This window comes from Lytechinus pictus, chromosome 15 (genome assembly GCF_037042905.1).
Source record: "Lytechinus pictus isolate F3 Inbred chromosome 15, Lp3.0, whole genome shotgun sequence".
NCBI classification, from domain to species: Eukaryota; Metazoa; Echinodermata; class Echinoidea; order Temnopleuroida; family Toxopneustidae; genus Lytechinus; species Lytechinus pictus.
This window is the reverse complement of record NC_087259.1, coordinates 9,330,442-9,357,045: the sequence shown is the minus strand read 5'-3', so window position 1 is coordinate 9,357,045 and position 26,604 is coordinate 9,330,442. Positions and strand designations below refer to the sequence as shown.

Here is a 26,604-nt window from a genome sequence, read left to right as displayed (position 1 = left end):
TTTTAAAGTTATGATGGTAATTCAACAGATCACCCGAACATCACTAAAGTTCATTGACCTTTGACCTTGGACATGTGACCTGATATCCGCACAGGATGTTTAGTGATACCTGATTACTCTTATGTTCAAGTTTCATGAATCAGATTCATAAACTTTCAAAGTTATAATGTTAATTTAACAAATACCCCAATTGGCCAAAGTCCATTGACCCTAATTGACCTTAGTCATGTGACTTGAAACTCAAGCAGGATGTTTATATACTTTAATAACCTTATGTCCACGTTTCATGAACTAGGTTCATATATTTTCTAAGTTATGATGACATTTCAAAAACTTAACCGTAGGTTAAGACTTTGATGTTGATTCCCTAAATATGGTCTACGTTCATTGACCATAAATGACCTCTGACCTTGGTCTTGTGACCTGAAACTCGAAAAGAATATTTTGTAATGCTTGATAAACCTTATGGTCAAGTTTCATGAACTAGGTCCAAATACTTTCTCAGTTATGATGCCATTTCAAAAACTTAACCTTCGGTTAAGATTTGGTGTTGACGCCCCCTCCGCCGGCATCCATCTTTGAGTGCCAAAAATGTGCATTTCCCACCCCTAGGTCGTATGAAACTCTTATCACTCGTAACAAAATCTTTATAACTCGTTCATAGCTCGCTTTAAGTCGTATAAAGGTCACCGCAACTCATACTAAGCTCGGCCTGACTCGTTTCGCGCTCGGTTCACTCGTACAACGAGCGTAGTGAACTCGATGTTGAGTCGTTTGTCACTCAAGCAAATTCCAGGGAAAAATGTAAATTTCACGCGAGCTTGTGCGAGCTAAGGCGAGTTAGAGCTCGCGCAGCTCGCGTATGACTCGCAACTCCAACTCGCCAAAGTGGAAACCTTCGGACACTATGAGACGCTGATGGCGGAGTTAGCTGGCGAAGACCTGGACGGCTTTCGTAACTTTCTACGCATTGACTCTGGGATTTTTCAAGAACTCTTATCCCGTGTTGGTCCTCGCATCGAGAAGCAGGACACGTTCATGCGGAAAGCATTAAGTGCCGGACTTCGTCTTGCTATCACCCTGAGATTCCTGGCGACAGGGGATTCATACCTAAGCTTGGAGTACAACTTCAGAGTCGCCAAGTGTAGCATCTGCCGCATTGTCCCAGAAACATGCGAAGCTATCATAGCAGAATTAGCTCCAGAAGTGTGCTGCCTCCCGTCCAAGCCAGCCGAGTGGATGTCCGTAAGCAAAGGGTTTTCGGAACGTTGGAACTTCCACAATGTCATCGGGGCTTTAGATGGGAAGCACATCGCTGTAAAATGTCCGACGAATGCAGGGTCAGTCTACTACAATTATAAGGGCTACCATTCTGTGGTATTGCTTGCCCTTGTAGACGCAGAATATCGCTTTCTGTATGTCGACGTTGGGAGCAACGGCAGGTGAGTCACGATAAATATAATTCAAGCCATGTGTGTCAAGTTCTCAATTTGGATACAATATATGAAAAATTTTATCCAAATAATTGGAATTAATAATTGGTTCTTTAAAAATTACGTAACATGTGTCAGGATGAATTCATACCTCATATTACAATCAAAACTATTCCTTTTCTGAACAGGGCAAACTATAATATTGTTCAATTATATATACTTTATATATATATATATTGCCTTGAACCAGTATAGGTTCATGGACCAGGTTACTTTTTCATTGTTTCAATTTGTTCATTAAGTATGTGTATATATATATATATATATATATATATATGTATATTCATAATTTTTATGCATATATAATTTTTTTCATCGTTATTTTGTATAGCTGGTCAGATGGTGGGATTTTCTCGGAATGCGAACTTCGAAAAGCCTTGGAAGATGACACAGCGGGAATACCCCCACCATCACCTCTGCCAAACGACGATGAACCGATCCCCTTTTCGATTGTCGCTGATGACGCATTTCCTTTGCGTAGTTGGTTGATGAAGCCTTATCCTCGCCGCCTGTTGACCGACCAGGAAAGACTGTTTAATTACAGGCTGTCAAGAGCACGACGCGTTGTCGAGAACGCTTTTGGAATACTGGCGCACAGGTATGATAATTATGCCATACAGAGCATTAAACATGTTAAATTAATTGCTACATTGGATAGGGTTCAACGTATATTGTTTAAAAAAAATCGCCTTGGTCTTTTTTATTTCAGGTTCCGCTGCCTTATAAGGACACTGTACCTGACCCCTGACCGAGTACAATCTGTCGTGCTGGCGTGTTGTGTACTTCATAACCTTTTGAGGATCCGGTTCCCAAAGCTGCACAATAATCTAGTGGATTTTGAGGACCCAGCGACCCACAACATCATTCCAGGAATATGGAGGGGCGATCGCGAGTTGGCGAGCCTGGACGTCATGAGAGGCAACAATACCACCAAAGCGGCAAAGGCACAACGTGACTACCTCCGCAGCTACTACACCTCTCCAGCTGGTAGTGTCCCTTGGCAAGAGAAGATGATCTAAAAGGTGATACGGTGTGCGCATTTGTATCTAGAGTCTTCCCCACATAGGCATACAAATATTCAGAGTTGACTTATTGCTATGTAAGATTTCGTGTAGTAAATTTGCCAAAGATGCATGTTACCTGATTTCTGAATTACATTTTATCCCAAAACAAATTTCCTTCAAGAATTTCATGTCATTTCCACAATGGTATCGATTAAGGATTATCTCATTTTATTTTATACTCTAAAAATTGTACATGCTAGGAAACCACAAACACATGACAAAGAAGAATAAATTATTTTATGGCAATCCACTTTATTGTCAAAATTTCAACTACACAAAAGGTCTGTAAACGAACACATTCGGAAACTACGACAGAAACATTATCATTTTTATCGGAAATAAGAGGTCCTTTTCTCACATGTTAATAGTTGTTGATAGGAGAAAAAACAATTAAATTACTTTTATAATGTTTTCAATTCTACACTTGTACGCTTTTGAGAGAATTTTGATGAATTATTCATTGTTCTTTGTTAATGTTTCAGGGAGAACTGGACCTACCACATCTTACCATCGGATTAATTGGCAAACTCAAATGACAGTGGAGTACTAGCCACATTCTACTTCGTAAATCAAGACCAATGATTTTGAATACAGAACAATTAAGTCAAGTTAAACGCACGTAATGCAAAACTACAATTGGCTCATCCATTATTGGTGATCTTTTTTTTCTATCCATCAAACATAGTCAAAATTTGTAGCAATATGAGTCTCAACATCTTGCATGGACCGAGGAATCAACCCTGTTACTACTTTAGAACAAAAAAATAAACATGCAAGTCAAAATCTGAACGTTTAAAACCAAACTTTTAGAAATAGAACACTAATTTAACAACTGACAAAAACAGATATCGCCACATGCCGAAGGGCCTACTCTAGGCGTTTGTTGTCGAGGGTGGCGGAACTGCTGCTGATGCTGCACTTTCCGGTGAGCTTCTCATCCCACCGTCCTGAACTCCCATCTGGTTCAGAGACATCGATGGAGCTTGAAGCGTTTCGATGTTGTTGGTATAGTCCTGCTGAAAAAACCCACTTGACGATCTCTGGAATCCTGAAGGACCTGGATTTTGCTGTTGCATGAACGATGACGCAGGCGACGGTGCATGGTATTCGTGGAAGATTCCAGGTGGATTTGTCATCCGTTGTGGTGTCATCTGTTGGCGTGAAGAGAATGTTGATGGAGAGAAGGGCGTTGGTGGCATCCTGCCGTAAGAAAATGCTCCCTGGGACGTCTGATGCATAGAATGGAAGGGCTCTTCATGTTGGGACTGAACAGGGGTTTGAGCAAGTGGAGCAGGTATTGAAGGAGGTGAAATGTAGCTTTGCACCATCTTCATGATGTCTATGGTGAAGTTAAGCCACCGTTCCTGCGGGATCTGTCGCAGCTGAGTGGTCAAGTACGCTACGAAACCGTTGACCTGTTCCTCATGGGGGGGTAATTTTGTGGGGGGAGATGACAAGGCGAAAGAAGACCTTCGTAGATCTCTGACCTCATCTGCTCGCTGGAGGAGCTAAAACAAAATATAAGGATACCAGTCACTTTAATACTTATGGGTGCATCGTTTATATTTCACCATGTTACACAGAACTCATAAGTTATCTAGCATTTAACCTGGAATTACGATATCACGAAATTATCTCTAGAGTACTGAAACAAAAATCACAATTAACCAAATGTTCTGCACACGATATAAAACACATTTTGAGATCTTAATGTAACACTTTTATGATCGGTTTCTTTAAATACATTACAATGTTCTGTATCATAATGTTTAATTACTTATTAATGTATCACAGAAAGACCCCAAAGAACGGAATGATTTTTGTAATATGTGGGATGTTTGAATTTACTTTAGTGTATACTTGCATTCCCAAATAAATACTCATGAACACTGATGAAATACATGTATTACTCCTTCTGTACTGTCTTTTCTTTTACAACAAACCAAATTTACCTTTTCCAGCAGTTCTCTTTCCTTGGCTTCGTCAGAGGAATCAACCTTGGGTGTTGTACACCTCCTCTTCATTTTGCCCTTGCCCTTGCCAACAGTTGATAAGTTGATGTACGAAGAGCCAGCTTCATGCTCTGAGGTGGCGTCATCAGCTTCTTGGGCGGTCTGGTCATTCTCACTGTTGTCATCACGCTCATCAGTCTCAGTATCCTGGTCGGGGGAAGAGTATTCGTCTTCTCTCGGTTGGGATGCTACTCGTCCTTTAGAGGTCTGCAAAAAAAGTCAATCTATCAACATCTCTTGGACAAAGACACACCATGGCGATTTTTATATATTTGTTTAAATGTAGCAAATATATCAGATAGTACAGATCTTAATAAAATAAAATAAAAATAAAATATTTACCCTTCCCAATGTTCTCCCTTTCATCCTCACAATATGTCCCTCGAGGAAGCGGAATGTATTGAGAATCCACTGATCCCTCTCACTTAAAGGTGTGTCTCTGGTCCCCTTTCCAGACTTTGGGTTCGTCAGACGGCTGTACTGTGTCCTCATAGACTTGAGGAAATTGTTCAGCTGTTCAACTGCAAAAATTAAATTAAACAAGTGAAATGCCTCTGGCCGTCTCACCCGCATCACGCAATTCAATATAGAAGCAGTGCTGATTTTGAAAACTACTATAACTCGCACAAGATGTTCAGTGATACTTGGTTACTCTCATTTCCACATTTTATAAACTAGACCAATACACTTTAGAGATATGATGGTAATTCAACAATACCCCCAACGTGGCCAAAGTTCATTGACCTTACATGACCTTTGACCTTGGTCATGTGACCTGAAACTCGCACAGGATGTTCAGTGATACAAGTTTTATGAACTAGACCAACACACTATCAAAGTTATGGCGGTAATTCAACAAATACCCCAATTCGACCAAAGTTCATTGACCCTAAATGACCATTGACCATGGTCATGTGACATGAAACGCAGGCAGGATGTTCAGTAATACTTGATTAACCTTATGGCCAAGTTTCATTTCAAAAACTTAACCTCAGGTTAAGATTTGGTGTTGACACCGCCGCCGCCGCCGTCGGAAAAGCGGCGCCTATAGTCTAACTCTGTTATGCAGGTGAGACAAAAACTAGTAATTTAGATCTCAGATATTAATGGAAAGAAACAAACGAATTTATTAATATTAAATTGATGTTCCTCATACAGTGAAATACTTAGCTAGCTAACGGGATAAACGAAAAATTGGAGATCAAAATTTTCAGAACCAAATATTGGCAGTTGTTTACAGGATTTTTCGATAATTATTGCTATCATAATCATAGTAGAAATTATAGTAATGAATGCAGCAAAAAATATTAAGCGAAGCTTCGTTTTGCCGCCAGAGCTAGCTCGCCTTCCACCCAAATATTCATCTTCACTTACCGGAGCACACGGGGTTGTACTCCTTTGCCTTTTCTTCTACTAGCCTTGTCTTCTTTGCAGTATCCTTGTATGTCTTTAGTCGCCTGTTATACAGACAGTCGTTATCTCTATACCACTCTGCTAAATCAACTTCTTGTTCATCGGTAAATGTGTATGCGATTAGGTGCCCTTTTCGCATCTTCGGGGTGGACTTCTTGTTAGGGGTGGACTTCTTTGTTCTTTTTTTCGTCTTCCCTGGGGTGCCAGACAAAGAACCCTGCGAGTGGAGAAGGATGGGTTCATTTTCCTCCCCACCTATCCGACCAGGCGATGCCTGGTGCTCAGTAGTTTGAGCTTGGACCTGGTCTTGTTCTTTTTCCTTTTCCTGACTCTGCTCGACATTTATACCCTCTTCCTTTCCATTCGTCTCATCCTCCACTTCTTCTAGTTCAACTCCTGTTTGAATGACATCTTTTATACCTGCACGACTCTTAGATCTCTTGGGTCGAGGCATATTTCTCCTTAATATTTGTTAGAAGTATTGACAACAGCCTCTTTAAAAGTACGTGTGTATACGTGCGTGGTCATTTGAAATGTGCCCTCACTTTGAAATATGTATGGGAAAATATAGATCACTGGATATTTATCATTCAGCTGGCATGCCTCTGAGCACTTGCCACGCACTCGGAATAAACTCATACGAAACTCGGGGTGCTCGATCTAAGGTCGCGCTAATCTCGTGGGCTCCTCCTGTTGACTCGTAAAACGATCGCAATGCTCGTATCTCGCTCTTGGAAACTCGGAACGCACTCGCGTATACTCAGATGTGGCGAGTTATTACGAGTTATTACGAGTTTATCTCGAGCTTCTTACGAGTTATTGCGAGTACTGCGAGTATATAACGAGTTAAGGTGAGTTCAGCACGAGTTACGGCGAGTTAGCAAAAATTTTGAACATGTTCAAAATTTTTGAAACTGCTCACGACTTCAAGGAGAGTTGTCCCGAGCTTAAAAGAGCTCCGCCGAGCCATGCCGAGTTGTCGCGAGTTATCCCGAGTTTCATGGTGAGCTTTATGCGAGTTATCGCGAGTGCCTCATTTTGGCAACTCGCTATAACTCGCCATAACTCGCGATGTTAACTCGCCAAAGTGGAAACCTTATAGAAAAAATAATAATCCACGAACAATAACAAATGAAAAAAGAGGAAAGGATAAAACTTGATCTTTAAAATTACCTAACTTAGATGCAAACTTAACCCAATTTATCACAAACTTAAACTTTCGCCCCGGATACTTTTGAAAAAAAAAAATTGCAACATACGGCACGTTCTGCTCCTTATTTTTGTTTTGATTTAATTCTGCCACGGACTTTAGGGAAAATCTATACAATTATTATGAAAGGGTTAGTACTTCTATGTTGAAAGTTTTCGTTTTCATAGCACTTTATATTTTTTCCTTGCCAAGGGTTCCCCAAAACATTTTTTATTTCAATAGACTGATCTCCAACCCGCCTGTTTTCACCGCCTATTCGTATTGAAATCATGATGAAAATTCCACAAAAAGCGTACCTTAAACACAAAATACAAGTAATTAAGGTCAAATAAATCTAATGGAAGTCTGCCAAAACGAAGAAATTGAAAAAAGTAATTAGGTCTGTGCCGGATTTCGAGAAATAACGTTATATATCCGATTATGATCATCCTCGCCTTCACGTCAAGACGAGAGATCAGGCATCCGGTCCGATATCGCTTCCTCCGATACACACGCACTCACCGAGACGCGCTCCACAGCGCAAACACATTTGAGTGCGTACACGCTCTCCCACACAAACTTGATAATGATGTTACAGAGTGCAAAAAAAAAGAACGATGCACACATGCCGAATTTTATCACACTGCCTGCGGAAACATGTTTTTTGCATGGTCAATTATTGCAAGACATGGACGTCTACTTTCGAACAGAGTTTTAGCACTATCGGCAGCATTTACTAGCGTTAACACTAAAGTATTTTTTTAGTGTAATCGGGTTACCGTCGTAGTCCAAAAGAGTATCCCTTCACTCATCAGTTACTAGGTTTACTCACGTTGAATACAGATTAAAATGGTGCATTTTCTTACAATGACGAGAAAACATTGCGTTCGCTAAATATACAGTTTAACCGAAAATATGACTGCGGTAATGAAAAGGGACCAATGAATACCATCTTCATCCCTCAATCATTTATTTAAACAAGCACATTTTTAGACAGTAGTCAGTACCAATTATTTGTTTTGTTTTGTTGGAAAATTTGAGAACAAAAAAAAACAAATAATAATTATCCTCAGACAGGACGGGAAACTCCGAATTAAATGTATGGTCAATAATGCAAAATTATTCAAATTTCGATATCAAGATTTGCAACGCATGGCTGAACAAAATTTTAAATTTACAAGCATGTGTATGTGTATTTGAGTTTTGTCAGACGTGTATCAATCAGATATGATTATTTACGTCTGGGACCGACCGTTAACGGCACCATCCGAAAGACGTGACCAGGGCTCGAACCTCGAACCTCTGCATCAATTTGTAACTTCCCCACAGCTTGGATTACAGGCGCACGCCACAAGCAAACCCATATTGCCATTTTGTAGGGCTTCACTCAATCACAAAATATCGAAGTTAACAAGAACCAACCACGTTAAGCACCCAGTAATAAAAATGACAATTAATCAACAATATTACATTTTAGACCCCAAAAAATGAATTTTGATGATTGATATTCATTTTTAGTAAGTCTTGTCAAAATGTATTAGGTTTGATATAAAAATGATTGTAATAATAATAATAGTAATGAAAGTAATAATAATGATAATATTCTTTTTTGCCTGAGGATACAAAGCGCTGCTATTGTTACCCCGGGTTTAGCTGCGCGGCCCATATACGCGCTCAAGCATTTGATGAATTTCTTCTTACCGGATACCATTTCACCTCACCTGGGTTGAGTGAAGCACCATATTGGCAAATTCCTTGCTGAAGGAAAACACGCCATGGCTGGGATCTAACCCGCATCCCTCAGATTGAAAGAGTCATAACTACTAAACCACGACGTCCCCACCATGGTGTTTGCCCGTGTGGCCGCCGTACAAATTTTGCTCTAACTAAAAGTTTGCGATACCTTTGTGTATCCGACTTATGCATTACAATATACAACGTAGTGTGTTCAAAATTCCTTCTCTTGTTTCAGAAATACGTACACATGATAGAATGCAGTTTGCAAGATTAGCATATTAGGCGCAAATTATAGTAATAAATCATCTAGCAGAAGTGTAATGATACTGCTGTGTTTCTTTTAATGGTTGGTTACGTGTCTAGACTTGTTTTAAGAGTAACATTTCCTTTACAGCTTCCAAACAATATAGAAGGCGTAGCTTAAAGCAAGGTTCCCCGGAGCGATCTACCCTTTGGAAAAATTGGTGATGTCATTCGCGATACCAAGCATGCCTAAAGTGAACTCATTTCATACAAAATATTATAGTTTGTTTAAAAGAAACATGTTTACTAACTGCTGAGAAAATGATTATATTATATTTCGGCAGCTTTATTCAGTATATCGAAATTCAACGAAATTTGATATATTCCCCTTTGCGACGAAACGATTCAATTGTCTTTGAGACGTCAAATTGATCCCAGTTCGAAAGTAGGTCACTATTACTGCGATGGTGTTGAGTTTCCACATGAATTATGTAATCGCTTGACAGAGATGCTCAACTTACTCTGGAAAATTGATATTGCTGCGTGCTTTCGTGATGAAATCAATATCAAATTTGTTCATATCGTTTACGTTTTTATGCTTCCGATACAATAAGAGAGAAATGGCACGTTTGCTCAAACCCGAAGTCCAACTGAACTGGGTTTAGATGTCAAAAGTGGAACATCAAAGCGAGTCTTGGCTAATTTTTGTAATCATCATTCATTTTTCTTAATAACTATATATTTTCCTCATATTTCACATGTTTTTTGTCATATGTAGACAATAAGTTTTGAGTTTTGATGGAGTAGATGTTCAAAGAGAAGTGACAAATTATCATGGGTTTTTTATTACATTACACTCTTTATATAAAAAAGTTCCTACTATTGGGAATGACAAAGTAGCTCTCGGTCGGTCGGGGGTCTGGCAGGGATGTATCATGTCGCCTTACCCTTTTTATGCTTATGCATGACAAATAGGGAGGGGTATATTAAAAATCCTTCGTAAAATAGAGAAAGATTTAAGCTAATTAATTCACGGGACACATCTTTACTATGAACAAACTATACGATGATTGTGACAAACACACACATTAACGAGGTCGGAATTTATATACATTGGTATAAGAACAACAAGGTATGAAGATTGAAGATACATGTAAAGGAAATTGTATTGACTGAGAGGCAGTAGGTGACCAGCCAACTCAAACCAACAATAAGTCGCAGAAATGATAGAACTTTTTAATGAGTTGGAAAGCACATCTTAAGCTTTAAAATCGTGTATGAATAGCCAAAGTTGCCAATAACCCACATACGTACTTGACTGAATGCAGAAGAAACTAAGCGAGGGCTTAAATTTAAAACAATAAGGGGCAAACAACAGTGGTAGTTCACTCAAACAAGAAATGTGCACCCGTGCAATTTCCGTGAAACCTTCAAGTAGTTCGTAAAAACACCTGTCAAAAGAAACCTCTTGCATCTTGTATTCTATTCAACTTTACAACTTGAAATTTTGCGAGTATGAAGAAGCAGAGGTCGGCTTTCAGATAAGATACTTTTTTTTATCTTTGCTTTTTAAAGAAAAGTGAAGTGTGTTAAGATATAATTCTCAACGGTAAAAAAAGCTCGAATCTAACAATGTGAAGATAAATTCACACTGTGGATATAAGTGTACTGTGAACACACCATGGGACTCTCCCAAAAGGAATACACACAACTGTGATGTGTTATGTGGTGCTGAATTATGTTCTCAATGTGGAAGTGTCGTGGTGTAGCGGTTTTGACTGTCACCTTCCAATCAGGGGGTAGTGTGTTCTAATCCAATTACGGCCTAGCGTCCTTTGGCAAGGCGTCGATCCACACTTTGCTACTCTCCACCCAGGTGTTAAATTGGTATCCGGGGGCCGTTTCTTAAAGCTGTTCGTAAGTTAAGAGCGACTTTAAGAACGACTGGTGATCCTTTCTTGTGGTAAATGGTATATTCATTGACGATGGTTTAGCGCGTATGGATCACCAGTCGTTCTAAAAGTCGCTCTTAACTTACGATCAGCTTTATGAAACACCCACCCGGTAGGATGCGAAAGTCTATGTGGAGCGTTTTGGCCCAGTGGATTAGTCTTCTGACCTTGAAACAGAGGATCGTGGGTTCGAACCCAAGCCATGGAAATTTATCCACATTGTGCTGCACTCAACCAAGGTGAGGTTAATGGGTACCCGGCAGGATTAATTCCTTGAATGCACTTAGCGCTGAAAGGCAGCTCAAGCTAAGCCGTGGTAATAATAATCATTAACAATGCGCCATGGAATAGATTATTTCTAGATAGATGGCGCTATATGAATAAGTAGTAGAAGTATTATTATTACTATTATGTAGTATGCCTAGCAATTAGTCTTGGAACTCCTGTTGGAATGCTCCCTATGGAGTAGAGAATGTGCATACATTGTGTGCGGGCATGCCAGAATCCGATGACCGGGGTTATAATATATCTGTAAAACGCTCATAAACGTCGTTCATATTATTAAGCGCTATACAAAAGCGGAATATTATTATTATTAATATTATTATTATTATCATCATTATTATTATTATCATTGTTATCATTGCTGTTGTTATTGTTGTTGTTTTGGTCTACATCGGTATGATCAGCTTAAGTTGAAATCCGATCTGTTTAGATTTTGAATCTAAATGCAACCTTGACTTTTTCCGAAGTTTGGATTTCGGTAACAAAAAGTCAGGTCCACTTTGTTAAGAGACCTGTAAAATCTGGGCCATCTCATTTAATAGTAAGGAGTTTTTGCAACGCGACGCAGAACGCTTTCAAGAACATAGAAAATATATTGTCAAAGAACCTTCATGACAAAGTGCAACCAAGACGTCTTTGTCGAAAATTGAAGAATGAAAAAAACATTTCCGTCCTGGAGGAACGACATAAACGGCATATCTTTGCAATTTTTCGTCAGCTCCGAAACGTAGGGCGAAACTGGTGTTCCGGTTCCTCAATTTTCAATAAAGACCCCCAGCTGTCCATTGTGATTTGACTTGCATCATCAATATATTTACACTGCAAAAACTCTGGTGTTGATTTAACACCAGCCCGGAATCTATATATGTCCACACCAGAGAAGTGTTAAACAACACCATTTTCGTTTGGTCTAACACCACATATGTGTTTATACAACACCAATTAGTATTAAAACAGCATCGGTTTGATTCCAAACTGGTGTTGTTTCAATACTTCTCTGGTGTGGACATAATAGTAGATTCCGGGCTGGTGTTAAATCAACACCGGAGTTTTTGCAGTGTACTGTGACCTTGAATTCGTTTTGCGTCGTGATGCAAAGACTCCCCCCGGTGACAAGTTCAGGTCATACTCATAGAAGCTCACTCGTTTCTATACTCATGCGTAACCTACGAAACACCCAATGGTTTGCCCTATCACCAAGAAAATGTGACCAGTTATAATATCCTGATGATAACAACAAAAGGCGAATAAAAGATACAGACACAAATGACTGGTGAGGAAGAGGGGAAGACTATTAAAACGGAGATGACTAAAATTAGGAATGAACTGATGATAACAATACATGCTAGCTAAATACATGTAAAGTGACATGAATAACTGGGAATCGAGGATGAGGGGAATGCCGATGATGAAGACTAAAATTAGGAAAGAATAGTTTTATTGATCAGTGCAAATCTGAAAGAGTTGAGTAAAGTGCGTGTAGAGAATATCGGACCAGGTACTCTATGATCAAATGAGGAGAGTGAACTAGGACACAAACAGTGAGGTCATTCATTACGTCAGTCCATGATCTACGGCAACCCTTTTCCAAAATTATAAGGTACTGTATTTAGAATATTATTTTTCAGGCACGTCACTGTATTAAAGACAAAAGATGAGCATCATCAAATATGTATACTCTAATATAAGGTAATTTAACCAGAAATACAATACACTATTATTTTGGACACGTTTGTCCCAATTATGAGTTGCACCATAAGGGACAACCATAATTAAGATTTGTGCATAACATATGAATAAATTACAAAGGTTAGAGTTGTATTTCATATATGTATGCGACGTCGACTAACCTTCTAAAAATGCATTGATATCTTCCTTCATATTAAAGTATTTTGTTCTCGCTCTAGCGCTTCCACTTCCTTCATTTCTCTATCCTCCACCTCCCGCCCACCTTTCCACATTAATTCATCTCGTCTGATTCTCCCGCGTCTTCCTCCCTGTCTATCAGTCTATCGTTACTTAAAGTGATCATATCACTTTGTTCTGATTTAAAAAATTATCCTTTTGGTTCCTGAAAATGGGCTAAACATTAGGCTTATAGTGTAAAAATACCATCCCAAAAGTTTCAAAGTATTATATTTACAGGATCAATTTTAAAACCTTGGAGATGTAAACCAAAGTTTGAAATAATTGGGAGTTGGTTTCAATGACTATGTGTATACAGGGAATCTGTGCACCACAACACATTAATTCTAGATGAACACAGCATGACCTACATACAGTGTGTACAAGGTATACACTGAATGTACAGTGCAGCTAATAGTGTGTGTATAGGAGATGCACACAACAGAAGGCAGTCAAAATAGCCAACGGACTTTTTGAATTGGAGAAAACTGGTCATAAGCTGAACCCGTCTACTAGACGGTTCTCAAAATCAGGCTAGTAAATTGCTACTTGTATCTAAATTAGAGTTTTTCATCCTATATTGTGGTCTGTTTCAGGGTTTTTTAGGACAAATACAGGCACTCATACGCACGTTTCAACTCAGTTTGAGATTTGTTTAAATCAGCTAATCACAAAGTTAAACGATCCCTTTAATCATTTTCTCAACATCTCTCGTTTTATTCTACGTGTGAACTCACTCAGTTTCTACCGATCCCCCTCCACCCCTGTATCTCTATCCCCCCGTCTGTCTCCCTCCCTCCAATGCTCAATGGCCCGTATTCTGATGTCAGGTTTAACTAAGACCATGGTCTAACTCGGTGCTAAAATTATGGGAAGCCAAAAGGGTCAAAATTCTTATTAAGTTGTATGTTTCTTATGTTTACTGTGCTCTTTTCTGATTCATCGATGGTGAAGACAATCATCTATTTATACTTCCTAGACAATTATAAATGATTTGAGAGCCAAATGAGCTGAAATATGATATCTCTACTGTTAGTGATTTATGTAAAAATTGGCTATCCATACTTAAACCACAACTTTAAACCTGAGTTTAAGTTAAACTCGACCTCAGAATACGGGCCCATATTTTTCTCTCTTCTTCGTATCCCCTCTCTCTGCAGTATAGTGAAATGCGATTTTCAACAAGCATTTTTTTGTTGTTTTTACTTAACATGCTCGACACAAAATGCGACCTTGCTGCCTATCGCTTCAGATTCTGCACAGCTCGAACTCTTTTTGAAATATTAATCAGAAAAAATTAAGACATGTCTGCATTGCTCAACTCGTTTTGTCCTTACACATGTGTAAAAGCAAGTTGTATATGGAAAGTTTAGTTCTAAACAATATCTAAACTTCTACCATCCTTTAAAAAAGTTCTTAAGATTGGTAGAACGAAGTTTAAACTTTATTTGATTTCTCATCCCCAAACGATGGCATTTTCTGTAAAAATTTGTTCTGTTTTAAAATACTTGAAGTAAACTAACCCCAAAGACATGAAAGTCACAATACTACAACTAGGCGCATATGGGGGTATCTCGAATTATTTTCAAAGCTAAAATGCATTTTAAAGAAAAATGAGAATACAGAGGAAACGGATTTTTGTTTTGTTTTGAGTGTATATTGAGAGATAACAAAATAATTCAAACAAACAAAAAACATATCTTCACAAGTGTGTAAAGTTTTTGACGTAATAGTCGTCGTGACGAAAACTGTCAAATTTCCAAAATTGTAATCCTATCGATGTCCAAGGAATAGTGAACTCGGGCCATGTTATTTCCTCCTCATGATATAAAAGAAATTCATTGCAAAGTTATCTCTTATTCAAATCCACTTTAATCGTATATTTACTTACATTGTTCATAGACCATCATAACAAATAACATAAACCGTTATGATATTTGTCTCATTAATCTCGATGTTTGTCCATTATGGGTTGAAAATTAATTCATTTGGCAACATTATAATCGTATACCCTTTGACAAAGATAGGCCGATCGACAAAGAAAACTGATTGAATAAACGGATAAATTTCTGCTATACAATCGAATTCGAACAAAATATGAAAGAATGAAACCATAAGGAAGGAGCAAAGTGCACCGATTTCATTATTCTGCCGCAGCTGCATTGGTAATGTATAAATATCAGGGACAAATAAATCATTCATTTGTGAAAGTCTAGTCACCTCACTCTAAAACAGTATACCTGCCATTTTCCATGCTTGTAACTCCCCTTCCTTTTTCCATCTTTGCATGTTCGACTATCCAGTGAAATTGAATGAATTCTGTCAATAAAATGATGTATACACATGTGTAACTATATTATAACTATATATACCAGCAATATGAACACTGTTAGTTTGGCTTTGCAATGTTGAATAAACGAAAACAATAACAGAAAATGCAGTAAATAAATTCCTAAGACAAACGCTTTGGACAAATTTGTGTCTTTGTGTGTGTGGGTTGAGGGGGTATAAGCTGTTGTTTGTGTTTATTTTTTTTCAAAATAAATTTAAACACATTTTGAAAGACTTTCTTTGATTCTACATTCAGTTCTGTGTTATAAGCTTTATTGAATCGACAGTGATGCTACATCACACGTCTGAATGTGACACTGTCCACGTTTGTAATTTGGAATTTGTCGCAATATTTCCAATTTACCAATCTTCACTGATTAAAACAGAACTGAGTTTTGGATCGTGCGAAGTACAAAGCGCTAATTAGTTTATTATGTTACGTATGACACTACACCACGAATTACGTCACACTGCTGCTGACAATGACAATATTTTTTTTCCATACGTCACACTTGAAAGGGCACTAAACTAACAAGATAGCAACAATCAAACGAATTTTCAGTATCAAAAGCAACATGTTTACAAAATTTGGCAATATATCAGGAGCGTAAAACGTAACACGCTGATAAATAGAGAAAAACGCGTTTCATATATAACAAGTGGTGGTAGCATATAAATGGCATGTTACTGATCGCCACTGGTGACTGTAAGCGCTATTCAGTGTGCCAGGCAATGACGACCCAAACTGTTAGGAATAAACACAATTTTTAATGCCCGAAAGATATGTATACATGATATTCCTTTGAATAAAAATGGCTTAAAGTATAAACATAATACATGCTTACGTTTATTGACAGAAACATGATGCAGACGATATTTCCTTCCACCAAATATCAATCAATAAAATTGAATACTCTTTTAACCCATCTTCGAATAAAACCACTAAACACATGACACACAAGTAAAGAACGTACATGACTTTTGTGTAATATAGAAAAATAAATAAACAGTGTAACTTAGAATATATATATATATATATAAATGATTATCAATATTATTACACTTAGCCACGTCAACTGTGGAGTATGAGTATGCATCAGTATATAGATTTTAACTTTTTATGTATTCATTTAAAACGTCCTAAAATGATGTACCCGGATGACAGTAATATACTTTTTTATCGGATAATCCAATGTCCTAGCTGTACTATTTTTGGTTTCGTCAGAGCATTTTGGGAAATGAAGACAACAGGGGGTACCGATCGAGAAATGGGGTTTCGGTGGCACACACCTGCCACAAAGCTCGGGGTCGGGTTGGACTAATGTCCTGGAGGAAATCGAAGGCACGAATAAAGGTGTGGAAATTTACAAAAAAAACAGATTGCAGGGGGTATGTCATGCGTATAATTACTGAAATGGATCTGTCGTGGGAGATCGGGACAGCAAAATGGTAAATTGTTTTCAGGAATGAGATTGTATGATGGGGGAGAGGTTGCTGGGATGGATCGGAAGAAGATGGCTATCTTCTTCCTTATATGTATTCGCGGTTTGTATATCCACTCTGCCTACTAGCAGATGGTCTAATTGTCTGACACCATCATGGTTATCCCATAGTGGGCGTCGTGGTGTAGTGGTTATATGGCTCTCATCTTTCAATCTGAGGGACATGTGTTCGATTCCCAGTCATGGCGTGTTTTCCTTCAGCAAGAAATTTACCCACATTGTGCTTCTCTCAACCGAGGTGAGGTGAATGGGTACCCGGTAGGAAGAAACTCCTCGGATGCCAGAGCGCATGTAGGCAGCACGGCTATATAGCCCGGGTTATAATGATAATAATCATATTGTAATGCGCAGTTGAGTATAAACATAGACATTGCGCAAGATAAATTTACTATTATTATTATTATTATTATTAGGTTAAATATCAATATGTTCCAGCCATCAATAGGTGTACTACTCAATGAGTAAAGTACTATTCACTCTATTTTACAAGATTGCTGCTTCACAATAATTTCATAAGCCATTTTTTCATTGATATCTTTTTGGGAATGTATTCAATGATAGTTTGCGCAAGAGTCTAACTTAGACCTGTTCGAAAATGGTCTAGTGGTTCGAGCATTGGACCCATGATCGTAAGGTTTTGAGTTCGAACACCCGCTCCGCCGTTGTCTTCATGTTAATAAAAAGGCTCGAGAGTGATTTATGTCGTAAGGTCAGCCACAAAGCCACAAAGTCTGACGTAAAATGTATAAAAGTATACCAGCTTGGCGTTATACCAACAACAAAAAAGTGTTCTGCCGAGTTCCTACGCTGGTCACCGTAAAAGAAACAGTTAATTGTCGAAGTGATATGATTCTCGTTTATTCATAAATGTATTTCGTTCATTAATTGAACTCATATAAAATATACACAACAAGCAACATCCAATTCTAGGCCAGGGATGGGGTACATAAGACAGAGAGAGGGGGGAGGAAGAGGGAGAGATGTGGAGAGAAAGAAGGACTACCCCGTTGCATACAGTACATTGGAATTTTCCATGAGGCCTTAATTGCATATATTATACTGCGTGTATGGAATGTATAATTTAGGCTACCTAAAAACTGAAAGCATTTTAATTCCATTATCGTCACTTGCATCATGTATTAAATCCCAGCAATCAATCGTTGAGGATTATTTTCATAGCAACTAAGACACCATTGAACTTAAAGGTTATATTATGCGCGCGTAGCCACACGCAATTGCTTGAAAATTTCAATGCAAAGCCAAACACTTCAGTGGAATCACCACACAGTTTTGGGGGTAGAAGGTCTAGATCTAATGGTAATAATAAATTAATTGCAGGGATTCAAAAAATTATAAACTGTTTCATAACAAGGTGCATTGGTGCATGTATATGCAAGACATTGGAGTAATAAGCCATTTAAGAATTAAACAAATAAACATTTAATTAATGTATAGGGATATTGGCATCACACCTTTAAAACAGTACGATACTAAGAGTAAACTTGTGTTGAATATGACGGCAATAAATTACTATTTCTATTACTACTACTTCTACTACACTACTTCTTATATTACGGTACTAATTACATTTCTACTTTTACTTCTCATACATATTCTTTATCTTCTCCTTATGATGAGGATGATGATAATGGTGATGATGGGGATGACGATGACGATGATGGTGATGATGATGATGATGATGGTGATGATGATGGTGATGATGATGATGATGATGATGGTGATGATAGTGATGATGGGGATGATGATAATGATGATGATGACGATGATGATGATGATGATGGTGATGATGATGGTGATGATGATGATGGTGATGATGGGGATGATGATGATGATGATGGTGATGATAATGGTGATGACGATGATGATGGTGATGATGATGACTATGATGATGATGATGGTGATGATAATGATGATGATGATGATTGTGATGATGATGATGGTGATGATGATGATGATAATGATGATGATGATTATGACGATGATGGTGATGATGGTGGTGACGCCGATGATGATGATGATGATGACGATTATGATGATGATTATGATGAGGATGATGATGATGGAGATTGTGATGATGTTAAACATATGTATGACGTTACACATTTTTTTTCGAACTGCCCACGTTGTCTTTCAAATCTTAATAAGACACGTAAACTATATCACCAGTTTCCGTTTGCGCTCTACATGCCGTCACACTCTGCAAATGGGCACATATGGCCACATTTCGATAAACCATGTTTACCAAAAACGCTCTGCCTTGCAGAAGAAAAAAACAAAGAGAAGAAAAAGAAGCAGTAGGTGTTAACCTGTAATAGAACTCTGGCAATTTGCCGCTTGTTCCGTGACCAGAGAAGTCGACACGAGACGGAGATGTTACGGGAGTTCTATTTCTTGAGGCGTCTCAAGATTGCGTGACGGGCTTCCCCGATTGAGCACTGATTACACACTACAACACACCACACCTCCTTTATGTTGTCCATTGTGCCATTGTATATCAATTTGCCGACCGATACAGCGGACGATTTCTGTTAACCATTCCGGTTTTACATATGATGAGGACGTTCCTGAACTTTCTCCTCAATAAGACACGGATTGTCATATAATAACGACACCTCGCCACGGTAAGAATATGATGAGGTGCTGACACAATTTTGTCACCCAATAATACGAATCCAGAAATGAAAGTGTCAGGGTAATATAGGCGGAAATGTCCCAGAAACGATCTGCCTATAAAATGATTATGATTTAATAGGCATCCAAACGCGTAAGGTCTATAGTTCCAGAGCAATCACCAAAACGATAAGGGCATAGACCTTATATGCATACGCATCATCGGTCCATGAACAGTCAACAACATATAGACCTACACATATCGCTTCGAGAGAATTACTTTTTAAAAAGTATTTTTAAACTTAAATTCTAACAAGTCTTTATTTAACGGGACCCAGAAGTAGATATGAAGAAATCCAGCGTTTTCAATTAATTCAATTTTGTTCATTTTTCATTTCCAAATATTGCAATACCATGAATACGCCATTATGTGTTGGACATCATGGTATATGCTTCACATTATGTACTTAATAAGTAAGAGTATTTTAATAGTAACTGTGTGGAAATGGGATATTTCATAGAATTTCTCTCTGTTACGCATGGTGCATGTTTAATACGTATTGTCCAGCAAAAGGGAACACGCGTGGGAAGGGAGTTCGAACATATCGAAGAACTTCAAGGCGTGATCATGGTTTAAGTTTACTTATAGAATATTAAATGAATAAGGCAATTTGGGTGGGGACTAATTGCAATGGGTAAATAGGGTTTTCATTTTATGTGTACCTATATACCAAATTATTCCATTTGCTATTTCAACCTCGCTATTTCTTCATATCTCTTTCACTCTCTGCTCTTCTTTTTTCCATCTTTCCACACGTTCTTTGCATTGTATCGTATTACTCTCTTTATCATCTACAGTTAAGTAAAGAAAGGGTGTTCCAAAGTCAAGCCCCACTCAAGCTGTAATTTACACTCTTAAAATGTTAGGCAACATACTGTCCACACAGCGATTGGTTTAAAAAATATCCAACTCTTAGTAGTTTTTAACCAATACTGTGTTGTTTTCACCCAAAGCACACATAATTGGTTTAAAACTACCCAGAATTGGATTAAGTTTTAAGAAATAATTGTGTGGACAGTATGTTGCCCGACATGTTTAGGTGACTCTACTCCCTTATTACTCTAGTGATTTTTTCAGAACTCATCATTTTACTCATCTTCGTTTAAGCGGACATTAATGCAAGATTTATAGAATTTGTGTGAATTTATGATGACCTTTCGAATCAGCGTTCCAGCTTGATCTGTTTTCTCAAGACCCAACTCCATCAATCTGACACCTGCTTTGACGAAGAGACTTATGATTTGATCGGAAATCGAAAATTAATTTCGCCTGTGAATCGTCATTTGGGTCATTGTCAGGGCAATTTGCCACAAGCCTTTTGGCTCCAAACTCGAAATTACCTCTCATCCATAATATATCTATGTAAGGACGACATTTCCCAAATTTTCACAGAATCCTCCGTTGGTTCTATATTATGTTTAGGTATGAAATTAAAAAAAAACCCATAAATATGGCCCTAAACATACCTAATTAACAACACAACTTTACGCCACAATCTCATTCATATGTATTCATATGTATTTATCATTTTTGGATACAGATGTATACGTATATACATCGTTTTCTTTTAAAACGGGACAATTTTTTCAAGGCTATAGAAATATATCATCTCGTCGTCACCGGCTCAATTCTAGCTTCCCCAAACAATAGCATATGTGACCAGCCAATGCAAAACCAGCAATAAGTTGCCACGGAAGGTTCTCTGTAAATAGCCAAAATAATTCCGTCTTGAAAAAGCAATAAAAAATGAAAACATAAATAACTAGACAAATAATTGAAATAAACAAAATAGAAAATTGGAATCCAAAGGGAGTATTTTTTTCTTCGTCATACTGTCAAAATTTCAGGTTGTAAAATTGAATAGAGAAGAAGATGCAAGAGCTTCTTTGAACCAAGTTTTGTGCTTGCTTGGAAATTTCATTGAGATTGCTCAATGTGCAAATTTCATGCTTCAGAACTTCAAACATTGTTTCTCCGAATTAAATCTTTCTGCATTCAATCAGGTTCTTGTGTCGGTCAATGTTGATCTACAAGTAAAAAACCATTAAATATCTGATAATTCATTGTGGGCGACTTCTTGTTGGTTTTGGTGTGGCTGGACACAAATGAACAATCTCCTCTCCTTGGGAATAATCCAAGAAAACATCATTGACGCTTGCATCGTTATAGCTTACTAACAGTATAGTTCCTTGTTTGCATCCTATGCGTTACGGCATTTGACATTCGGGTGAGGAGTGGTCATTGGATTGGCGTCCCTCCAGTGGACGGTAAGGCCGCTGTGGGGTTCGAACATACGACCACCAGGACGCCGTCTTACAGAGTTGCGATTTATCCCATCAACCATCACTATGGAGAGCAAGCAACGTCCTCATCTAAAATACATACATTTCGCTCAAAATATATTCTAGATTTGAAGTATACTGTGTTCCCCTTTGTTTATCAAGGACATTGTGCAAAATCGTGATTAGGTAAATAGGTCTGCATCCCAAAATGTTTGCATTGTTAAGATATAACACAATCTTAGTTTATAACAAATATATTAGGAATCTCGAACTTAAATAGACGGCAGGGGCCGTGGAACGAATGAGGGAGGGGTGCACTGACCCAAAACTTTTCTCCTTTTTTTTTGGGGGGGGGGGGGGCTGAACATGCATATCACAATTTGATGGTAATTTTCACTGTTTTTGTGCATATGTATACCGAAAAAAAATTGTCATCACTAATAGAATACATTTTCTTGTTACAAAAAATCTTGAGAAGCAAACCCCAAAAAAAAGAAAAAAGTGGTCAAGGTATAACATTAGGGGCCCGCTCCCTAATTGATCCCCGTGCCTGTTTTCTTCATCTGGCATGCCTTTCATAAAGAATTACAGTTATTTAAAAATCGCTATTATTGAAGCTATCGTGGCAACCTTGATTATAATTGGTTGATATGAGCCCTAGTTACCATGGCAGTTGCCATGACAAAGTTACCATACTTCTAACTCTTTATGAAACGGGCCCCATTTTATCATGTTTCATACGATGTTTTACATGTATGTCCCCTCATTCTCCAGCATTATTTTCTTCCATGTTCTTCCATGTATTCAATTTTTAATTTGTGCCACCTTTCTCCTATAGGCCAATATCTTTTCCCTCTTATTTTACCTGTTGTTATCTGTCTCCCGCTTTCCATAAATCTCGTCCTATTTCTCTTTCACCCATCTGTTCCTACTTGCCACAATTCTAGCTCTATAACCCCCCCCCCCACACCCTTACCTTTGTTAATTATCTCTTCGTATATGCCCCTCTGTTTCTTTCTCATCTGTTTTCAATTCCCTTCTCACTCTTTCCCTCTCTCTCCATCCCATTTTGAATTTTGCTAATGCCGGGGGGGGGGGGGGGGTCAATCAACATCCACTCAATACTCTTTCCAAATCCCTTTCATTTTAGCTCTGTCGGTACAATACTATCATTTTCAATACAAATGAAAGCAAGACACCAAAGCATTCTCTGGTAAGTGTTGAATGTTATTATTTATATTTTGCCAGAGAAAATATCACATAATCAGATAATTTTGCTTTTTTTTTCTTAATTTGTTGTAAATACTTCAAACCGGAAGAAAATAAATTTTGTATTTTTAAAGCATCTCTTTTCACACCATTTTTAATGGGTTTTAATTGGTTTAAGAAATTTCCTTCGACACTCATAATGTAGAGTTTAATCAACATTTTTTTTAAAGAAAACCATCTTCGTCACTTCCTAAATTAGACTCTTCAATCTTTATTTGTTGGAGTTCTTGAATGAAAACATCTGGTGCACCAGTTTTGCAGATTGAAAAAAAATAGAGAAAGGAAATTAAAGAAGTTCAATAAAAGTCGTCATGGTTTGCATCAATGTTCTAAGAAAATTGAGACCATACATAGGCCTATATATATTTCTGCAACACATCACATAAGAAATTTTACTACTTCTAATAATAAACTTGCACTTATATACAGCGCAATCAATTAAAGCTGTTCTATGCAATTTACATACCGCTCTCCAATAATAATAATTACATGAATTCTATAACAAAATGTCTTATAAAATATGAATACATGAATTATTAGAATTGTTAAATATTTAAATTATATATGATAGACAGAATCAAAGTTGATGTTTTGATTCACATAATATTTTGAAATGCAAAAACGAAAAAAAAATACTAATAATTAAAATAAAAACAAAATTGAAATTGGTTTTTCGAAGGCAAGTTTATTTGTTACCACACACAAAAAAAAATGTGAGAAAATTCCTTATTCCAAAAACAAACATACACATTACATCAACTCCATCCTTACTCTTAGGGTGACACAACAAGAGATTTTTGTCACAAGGGAGTAGAATATGCAGAACAGTTGGCTAAGTGTGGCACATACCCCCTGTGCCCTCCCCGGGTCAAAACCTGAATGTAACACTAACTCACTCATACAACTGTTGTAGGTTGTATTTTCTCTTTGTGGTCCAGTCATTGCTCTATTACCTCACCAAGTATTTATCATCGACATCACCTTCACGGAAAAATGTAAAATTGCATTATCCTCTAGGACAAAATATAATATTACAAAATACAATATAAAAAAATCAGAAAATGAATAAAATGAATTCTATAGATTATATCCTTTAATACTTTATCAATTTGTCTAAGGTACATTACTTTCGGCATTGGTTCAATTTAGACTCTAGATCCTGTAAAAACAAGAAGTGTATATTCAGTATATGTCCTACCTCTTGGTGGTTAATGTTATTTTTATTTGACGTAAACATGGTAAACATTCATGCATGCATCTTTAATTTTGTACGGAATAGTTTAACTTTTATACCCGGATGAGAATCTGCAAACTATGATAATGCACATGTTGATCATCATCATTCATCATCGGTACTGCTTTTATTGTTCTTTAAACTCATTGTAACCTGTTTGTGAAAGAAAAGGGAAAACTATAAGTGATCTCTTTCATGGTCGTACGCAGGGTGAGGGGGCGAGGTGGGAGCTGAAATGTGAAAAACCTACATTTTTTTACAAACAAAATTACAAGAAATCCTTTATTTACTTTAGAAAATGCCAAAAGGCCCTTAGATAGGCCTAAGCTCGATTGCTTCTGATCCTCGCTCTTGGGTTTCTCCAAAAATTGTATGCGTCTATCCCCCCCCCGAAAAAAATCTGCATATGACCATTATCTTTTTTTATATTTCACAATCTAATTCTAATTCATTCCAACAACATGAAGCGTTACATAATGTATATTTCATGCACTAGATCTAATTGTAAGAAAATTTAGCCCGACCAGATACAGTGCCGTGCGACAGCATTCGTGTATTAAGACTATAGACCGATAAAATGAAGCTTCGGTTTTATATCAATTTAGACATTTTTGATGCCCGACTTTTATTCCTGGCTATATAAACCATGATAGTTGGTTTGCACACCATTGGTCAGGTTCTTGGTCCAATGCCATTCATAAACGTATAGAAGTACATTCTTGAGTAGATCTAGATCTAGGCCTGAATTAGATCTAGACCTAGATAAAGATCTACTTTGAATTTGATTGCCTAACGTTAGGCCCTAGGGAGGAGGGGGGGGGGCATCGAGGGTTGGAAAAGTAAGTTAGATGGCTAGATATCTAGATCTAAATTGGATCTTACCAAGAGGCAAGACTGTCTAAGTTAACCAAGTTAGAATATTGATATGTAGATCTAGGCTTGTTGATCTACAGAGCAGAGCAGCATGTTGTTATTTTCCTAAGACCTGGAGTCTACACGTAGATCTATAATAATAATGTTAAGCCTGAGGGGGGGGGGGTAATGTCTGGATGCCTGAAGTTACTGTTATGAAAAAAATAACCATTCATCTAATTTGATGTCTGAAAATGAGAATTGATTGACAGGCGTATAACGTTAGACTAACTCTAGACTCTAGATCTTCAAGTTCTTCCATACTCCGTTTCATAAACATTTGGTCCTTGCCTTGCTGAGTCTCGATCTACTAAAGATAATTTAAGTGCAGATCTCTCTCTACAGTATATTTCACAACAGAAAGAAGCTTCAGTCTTCAAGTTTTTTTTAGATTTACAGCATAACATTTACGTAAATTAGATTCTATATGAAAACGAATCTTAATCGACCGGGTTAGTCGTTACATTGGTTGGGCTCGTCCTTGTTCGAGTTGAATCAAACCCCGATTTTCTTTCGATGCCTAGCCGGCTAGGAGCCAGTCCAAAATAGTTAACACAGTGGTATAACCACAACACTGTAAACAACATACATGCTGCAGTGGGCAACGATGACAGTCTTAACTTTAAACTCATAGACCAAATTCTGCTTTTCTTTAACAGAAAAAAAACGATAGTAAATTTTTTGATTATTTAAAGAAATTGCCTTGGATCATAAACAACAGTGTGAAATGTGTAAATAGGCAACTGAATAAATATGGTTATATCAATTTAGTACTACTCACCGGAGTGTTCGGAGGTCCAATTTGGTGCGGAAAGAAAATTTCAGAATGAATAAATTAGATTACGTAATGAGGTCAAATGAATTATTTTATACACGATACCACTAGCATGGACGGCCAATAATCGGGGAAATCGCGTATTGCAAACGCTCTTATCCAATGGAAAGGCCGGATTATGAATATCTTCATGCTCATGAATATCAATGAGGGTTTATTTTTGTCTTCAAATGATAGCGGTAGGCGGAGCCTCATCTTATTTGTTTGGTGTTGAACGCGCAGCTTTCGGTCTATATATATTATGTTAATGATTT

General features: G+C 37.6%; 1 protein-coding gene across 1 annotated transcript; it reads right to left on the bottom strand.

Moving 5' to 3' along the window:
• Positions 1-2,783: 2,783 nt before the first annotated feature.
• LOC135156912 (uncharacterized) lies at positions 2,784-5,087 on the bottom strand. The gene is made up of 3 exons (XM_064110776.1): positions 4,912-5,087; positions 4,510-4,776; positions 2,784-4,065 (listed from the first exon to the last, which is right to left on the bottom strand). The coding sequence occupies exons 1-3, from the start codon at positions 5,059-5,061 to the stop codon at positions 3,430-3,432; spliced, it is 1,053 nt and encodes a 350-aa protein (XP_063966846.1). The 5' UTR covers positions 5,062-5,087; the 3' UTR covers positions 2,784-3,429.
• Positions 5,088-26,604: the final 21,517 nt, after the last annotated feature.

Bases quoted from the DNA above. Each gene is read 5' to 3' on its own strand.
- LOC135156912 (XM_064110776.1), bottom strand. From the start codon at position 5,061: ATGAGGACACAGTACAGCCGTCTGACGAACCCAAAGTCTGGAAAGGGG. The intron at 4,777-4,911 runs GTAAATATTTTA...CTTTTTTTGCAG, and splicing joins AAGGGAGAACATTGGGAAGG to ACCTCTAAAGGACGAGTAGC. The intron at 4,066-4,509 runs GTAAATTTGGTT...ATTTTGTTTTAG, and splicing joins AAAGAGAACTGCTGGAAAAG to CTCCTCCAGCGAGCAGATGA.